Source organism: Acanthochromis polyacanthus, chromosome 3 (assembly GCF_021347895.1).
Source record: "Acanthochromis polyacanthus isolate Apoly-LR-REF ecotype Palm Island chromosome 3, KAUST_Apoly_ChrSc, whole genome shotgun sequence".
NCBI classification, from domain to species: Eukaryota; Metazoa; Chordata; class Actinopteri; family Pomacentridae; genus Acanthochromis; species Acanthochromis polyacanthus.
In genome coordinates, this window is record NC_067115.1 from 27327685 (window position 1) to 27334881 (window position 7197).

General features: G+C 39.9%; 1 protein-coding gene across 1 annotated transcript; it reads right to left on the minus strand.

Annotated features, from left to right (window-relative positions):
- Nucleotides 1-2828: 2828 nt before the first annotated feature.
- helt (helt bHLH transcription factor) lies at nucleotides 2829-4728 on the minus strand. The gene is made up of 4 exons (XM_022208489.2): nucleotides 4577-4728; nucleotides 3924-4028; nucleotides 3655-3751; nucleotides 2829-3404 (listed from the first exon to the last, which is right to left on the minus strand). Exons 1-4 carry the CDS (start codon nucleotides 4601-4603, stop codon nucleotides 2929-2931), a joined length of 705 nt encoding a protein of 234 aa, XP_022064181.2. The 5' UTR covers nucleotides 4604-4728; the 3' UTR covers nucleotides 2829-2928.
- Between the last annotated feature and the right edge of the window lie 2469 nt (nucleotides 4729-7197).

Consider the following 7197-nt stretch of genomic DNA (forward strand, 5'->3'; position numbering starts at 1 on the left):
TTTAAAACATGAATATTGTGTACTTTATGAAGATCTACTATTTTCAAAAGAAGAATTAAAAGCAAAACTGAGAGTGTTTAAAACATGCTCTGAGACTAAAGTGGTAAAACTGCACTTGAAGGAGTAAAATTACATTAAATGTTATGTTAAATAAAACGTTTTGTGTGTGCAGATGGAAGCGTAACAAATCAAAATAGCCAAACTAAAGCTTGTAAAGTGTGTGTCTTATAATGCAGAAATAATGCCACAGTAAATTGCACAGAAAAAAATAAGTCATTATTAAAAGAAATGAGTTTTTTTTTTCTATTTTCAGAGATGTAATAATAAAGTCAGAACTTATTCCCATCAATGTCTTTCTTCTCATAAGATGTTAGAACTTTTTTCTCCTAAACTTGCCCGACTTCATCCTCATCAAAGCTAAAGTGTAAGATCTGAACTCGATTGTGTTTTCCTTTGACATTCCAGCGATGAATCTTTTTTTTTTTTTTTTTTTGAAAGAGCAGATTGTTAATGTTCAGCATGTGATATTAATTCAAAAGATAAACATTCTCCAACTGAAGCTTTACCGCTGAGGCTCATTTTACATGACAATAAATGGTTCGAAGTCTGTTTTTATTCCTGCTCAATTTATTATTATTCATGTGATGTGCTGCGGTTAAATCTTTCTCATCTGGCGGAACGTGAGTCTTTTTTTTCCTGTTTAGAGTCAGGATTTAAACCAATATTGAGCCAGTAGGGATCCAAGTATTCCCTGAAAAGCCTTTTCTCTTTTATGGTATTGTCACTTTTCCATCTGCATGGACACTGTCTTTCATTTCTTTCATTTGCTCCCTTGTTGCTTGTCTTTCTGGTCAGGGGCTGGTTAATGTGGGTTTATCCAGCCATCCAGGCGATTAATGTGGGCTTATCCATCCATCCATCCATCCATCCATCCATCCATCCATCCATCCGTCCACACATGTCAACATGCACATGAGGACACCTAGCACAGAGGCCTAAATGAACACAGGAGAGCGATACGTAAAGGAGAGCGGCACAGAAAGTGTTTTCTGGCTCCCCTCTCAGAGAGAAACTTTGATTTCATGGTGTTGATTATTTTTCTTCGCAGTCACTCAAGGATGAAGCACAAGGACTCAGAGATTGTCCCCCTTTCAGATACACTACAATGGGGCTCCTTGGTTTAAAAAACAACATGCAGTTCCCCCCCATTTTCTCTCTTTTCCCTTTACTTCTCTTTTTTTAAACAATCCAGCATACTTAAAGAAAGACAGAAGGGGTCTGGAAGCAGTTTATTGCGCTTATTGAGATGCTGTGGTCCCAAACAGCAGACGCAAGCTTGCCAAAAACAAATCTGGTTTGATCTGAGTGAGTTCTTATTCTGTTGGAGAGCAAAGATTCTCCCCCTCTATTTTCCTGGCGACTGGTCTCAATGTGACTACAATTGACAAAGTGAGAGAAAAGTTTGAATTCGATCTCGTTTCTTTGCAGTAAATTTGCTGATGCAAAAAGATTCTGTGTTTGAAAACAACAAATTTTACATGTAAATCAGCACCAACTTCTAACTCGGGTGGGTTTTCTTCTCTGCACAGCATCCCTCTTTAATCCTGATGAATAGTGAGCCTCATTTGGCTAAATATATGGAAATAGGAAAACTTGGCTAAAGTTCAGAGGGGACAACTTTTAGACTTTTACAATCATCTGCAGCCATCTGAAAGCCCTGAAATGCAGCAATTAATACAAAACACCTCACCATTACTTCTGCTTCCTTCATTATCAAACTTTATTGACTCATAAATGTGATAAAAACAATGGATTTGGATGTTAAGGAAGCGGGAGTGCCGGATGAATCATTTGTTTTGTTAACTGCAGGTTTGGTTAAGGCAGGAGCAGGAGGCCCAGGGTGGAATCAGGCTCATGCTGGCTCTCTGTAACCTGCTGTCACCCATCAAACCTGCAGATCTACTGGATCAAAAGTGACCCAGAGAGGTCGTTTTTTTGCAATATCTCTGTAATGAAATGTTTATGTCATTTCATTTTCCAGTTATTCATCAAAAAAACATGTTTTTGATCTCATTCCATTCAATTTTTATAAGTTGTCTTCTTTACTTTTAAAGAAGATGTAATATTTGTATGACTATCCCAAGCTCTTTATCACTGATAATATCATACCAGAGGTGGTGTAGTGCACAAACTTGGAGGAATAGAGTTGAAAAATGTCAACAAAATTAATGTGGACATTCTTCTATTGATGATCTGTGTAATGTTCTCCTTTCTCAATCATCAGAATGTTCAAAATCTGTTATAAAGTTAAACATATTTCAAACATGTAATCATTCTTGTGTGGACAAAAATATAACACAAACAAAACATAAGTGATTATTCTAAACCAAAATAACAAAAAATGGCATAAAAGGACATTGATTCTTATTTCTGACTCACTTATGGAAGAGTGTAGAGTCCAGTCACTCGTGCATCTAAGAGTTTAACAACCTTTCTGTGGACAGACTGAGGGATTAGAAGTTATCCACAGTGCTTTTAACACAGCTGGTGTTATGGCACACAACTGAGCCATTTTCATTTTGTTTTATGAACTCTGGTGGTTCTTTTTAAGTCCACAGGTTTTACTTTATTACAATTTTGCCCCAGTCAAGCTTTAATCTACTTTTCTTTAGTTAGGAGTCACCAAATGATACAAACGTTTAATTAGTAGTTTGTGCTTTTTGGTAGATTTATGCTCTCAAGTAAGGTTAGAGGATTTTTTTTTTAGGTGATTTGCGTATTTACGCACTCAAATTGTCGCTTCAAATGACGACAAAACCAGCTAAATATTCTGTCAGAAATACTGTATTTATTCACAACATGTACAGGATCTGTTTCCATCATTCACAGCCGTATAAATAAAAACAACAGCAAAACAAGCAAAGCTATTTACATGGCGTGTTGCGCACTGTGCAAACTGAACGTGTTTGCGTGCGTGTGACCGATGAAGTTGAAATAATGGTGATCGAGTCCCTGCACTGGCGACAAGTATCCTCCGTGTTGCTGCGTGTGCGCAGAGAGCGGCACAGTTGGGTACGAGATGCCCGGGCTGCGGGCGGAGCTGTGCCAGGAGAAGTGTCCCGGTGGACTCTGCTGGTAAACGGGCTCGGGTGGACTGTGGCTTTGGTGCTCCGGGGAGGAGTGCAGCTGGCTGAGGTAGTCAGACGGTTCCGGCATCGAACCGACGGAGCCGAACACGGGCTCGGTGACCACACGGGACTTTGACTGTAAGAAGGCGAGGATCCGTGCGTACTTGATGTCTTTGGTTTCAGCTCTGTCCTCTGTGGTCAGATAGTGCACCAGGTTCTTCATACACTCGTGGTATCCGTAGTGGAAGTAGTTTGCAAATTCAGCAAGCAGTTCACCTGAAAAAAATTGAAGAAAGCAAAGATTACAACTCTGGAAACACGACAGGACGAACCAGTCTGACGCGACGTGGCCGCGCAGTGTTTCTGATTCCAGTGCGTAAAGCTGCACTTACAGTAAAAGTTATGAGTAAAAGCAAAGATTAATAACATTTTACACAGTCAGCACGTATGAACTCCGAAACTTTGTTGACAGAACCTTGGTGATGTGATGCGTAAAGTATGATAGGGCTATAAAACGCTTACTGACCTTTTTCTCTGCCACGGGGGAAATCCGCTGAGTGGAGCGCGCGCAAGTACTGAACAGTCATTTCCAAGATTTCAGCTTTCTCCAGTTTCCCAGAGTTCTACCAAAATACATTTTAAAAAAATCAGTGTTAGAAATGTTTTAATGTGATTACATGATCAAATAATCTGACGAACAGACAGGTCATTTTTTGCACATTTTCTTGATAAACTATTGTGTACCAAATCTACATAGTATAAAATATATATTAGGTGATATATTTTTTACAATACCTGTTTGGCCAGAGCCATTGGAACAGTTTTCCCAAGTTCGTTTAGGCAGCGATTAATGCGGTCCCGTCTTCTTTTCTCAATGACTTTGTGAGAGATTGGAGTTCTCTGAAAACAGGGAGAGAGAAAAGATGAGTACAAGGAATCCCTCTTGCATTTTTAAAGACAAACGGCAATAAAATGAAATCCCGTAATTTGCTGCGAAGTAATAATGTGGAAAACGTTTTCTTGCGATCTAAAACTCCTGGCGAGTTTTGCGCGCTGCGCGCTTTGCTGATCCAGAGCGCGCAGCAGACATCCGCGCTCCGGACAGTTTCTTTAACTCTGAGGCTGTATTGGACGAGGTTAACTTGTCATTTAACACATTCTACGTGTTTGTGATGTAGTTCAGTACATCAGTGTCACCAAATGTAAGTAGCAAACTGGTGCTTTCCTATCAATAGTGCGCAGCAGTTATCCTATAGCGCGTGCCACGCGCTGGTGCACAACAGATTATTATCCCACTAGCGCGAAAATTACTCCAAATAGCAGTTCGACAGTATTAGCTATGAATACTGAAGTAGAAAAAAATCCAAAGGTAACTCAAAAGTGTTAAAAGTGCCGTGTTGCCAAAGTATTTCAGTCCTCCAAATGCAGGGCGCACAGGGAGCGCATACCTTTCTGTCTTTCATTTTAGATGCCATCGACGAATTCCTGACAATCTTCTTAAATATGTGTTCAGCTGGAAGATGGAGAGATGTGTTGATCTGGTAGGAGATGAAGCAGACTGAGGTTTGTGAGGAAAGCTGGCCTTTATAAAGGGACCATCGAAGAGACTCTGGCATTCATGGTGTAAATTATTCCATGGGATTAGAGCCATGCATTGGGTAAATGTGTGCATTTAGGATCAGTTAAAGAAATAGTAAAAATCTAAAGCCATGGGCTAGCAGGGGGGCAAACCTGCTTTGTTAATCCACGTGGCTGTTCAAAAGACACGTGATTACTTTTGGAATATTATTTGCATAGTAACAACCCAGGCGGGAAATAAGAACTGAGCGTTGGGATCGCCTGATCCGGCGGGGCGCACTGTGCGCACTGAAAACAAAGCCGGCGAAAAAAGAAACCCTCTTTCTTCCAGCTCGCGTTTCTCACACGATCGCCTGTTTACAAATCCCAGCAAGCGATCTTAACTCTCATCCAAGCCCGGTCCGAGTGTTAAGGCCTGTCCAGTGTCATTAGAGTAATTAAGTAAGCCTTTAATAGGCTGTTCCGCCAAGTTCAGGGGAGATCTTTTGGAGACGGAGTCCCCCCGTTTGTTCTCGGCGTTTCTCACACGACTTGGTGACACGTCTATCTTTTATGAGAGATGGCAAGCTTTTTGTTTACATTCTTTATTTTCTTGGACTCCTCGGCAGGTGTGTGATTAGCCCTGGCACACGAGCGTCGTCTGCGTCAAGGCCAGCGTCTCCAGCAGCCTCTGGCACACGAGGGTTACCCACCACTGGAGACTCTTTGGAGAGGCTCAATTTGTATCCTATTATCCTATAAGAAAATGTCTATTCAGTCGAATGAATAGTTTCATTGGCCTAAATTTTAATAATGCTGTGAAAGAAAGGGAGAAATAAAGAAGAATGCAGCTGGTGTGAACGCGCATTATTCCCCGTCACCTGCAAGATGGGTAGCCTGGAGACCTCTATTCATTTGCCTAATTTCGGTCAACTTAACAAACTTTGGGAGAAATTATACTGCCATTGTTATGAAGGGTGAAGCTTTCTGATCGAATTAACAGCATGTTTTGATCCGGTAAATGTCATTAGAAAGAAAGAAACAATCGCGTTTAAAGGGGCCTGGGTAATGCGCCAAGTGGAGACGCCAAAGCGCAAACAGCACAAAGGGTGCTAGTAAATGCCACAGGGGACTTTTGTACCCTCACATTGCTCAAGTTTTTCCCCCCAAACAAAGGGCATTATTTTATACTTGAATACATTTCATACAACAATTGGCTGTTTTCTTCAAACATATTTTCACAGCAAGGTTAACAACAGGTTTATTGTGTGCGCTCCTTCTCACAGATTCAAACTGCTCTCATGCGCCAAAACACATTTGCTCCATTCCTTTTTTCTTTTTCTTTTTTTTTCCTCACTAGAGAATGTTTTAATCTGGAAACTTTCGCCGTGCTTGGATATATTTGATCCTGTGAGCGATGTCGAAGAATTAAAAGCAGCGGAGATTGAGAAAGAAAAGCTCACAAGACATCTGAAGCCTTTGGAGAGTTTTTAGAGCACCATGGAGAGAAAAGCGCGAGCGAGCGGGACGGGGGCATAAAATCCAATTACAAGAGTGTGGAGTTTTTAACACTTTTTATGTGTTTGTCCTTTGAAATATTGAGGGACTTGCGTGCTGCTGCTGCTTTTTAAAGATTTAGAGAAACTGAATTAACTACTGGAAGTTTTTGCTGCCAGACAAAACGGTGCGTCAAAATGAAGCCAACTCACGAGTCAGGATTTGTCTCCAAATCAGTTTTAGTACTACTGTAGTGTCAGAATTACAGCCTGTGTTGCTGAACGTTCCGGGCACCATCTGATTTAATCAATTAACATTAAATGCATTTATATTTTCAGTCTGCTTTTAGTAAATTAGCTGAAAATCACTGCGTTTGCAACGTTGCCATGTTATATTTTATACATGTTTTGCCACAAAATCTAATTATTGCTTGGTGGTAGCAAAATTATATTTAAAAAAAAGATGAGTTACTAAATGCTCGACTTTTTTTTATTATCTGCAGTGGCTGCAAGCTCTGCGCATGCATACTGTCTGTTTTGATTGCATTTTGCATCCTTTACGTCCTGTGGGTACAGTAGTAGTGTAGCAGCATAAGAAGTCACTGCTGAATGCTGTAATAAAAATGAATTATATTGGGGAAAAATATCAAAATTGCATCACGACTGTGGGTTATTTTGTAGTAATTTAATGGCAGATATGAACCCTCACTTATAAATCACTGTAAATATTCCTAGAAATGCTGAGTAAAACCATTATTTTTGGAATTCCTGCAGATAGATCTTCAGCTGACTGAATAAAACCGAGATGTTAACTAATGTGGCTTTCATTTGTGGCATTTTGGACGCATTTACAGTCATATTTATATTCAATTAGAGATGTTACTGAGGTCCTCCATTTAAAAAAAAAGAAAAGAAAACACTCTTAGTAACAACATACTGCAATAAGTGTGATGTTAAATTCATGTTCAGGTTTATTTTAACATGCAAATTTTGAGTAAGCAGATAAAATATGGAAA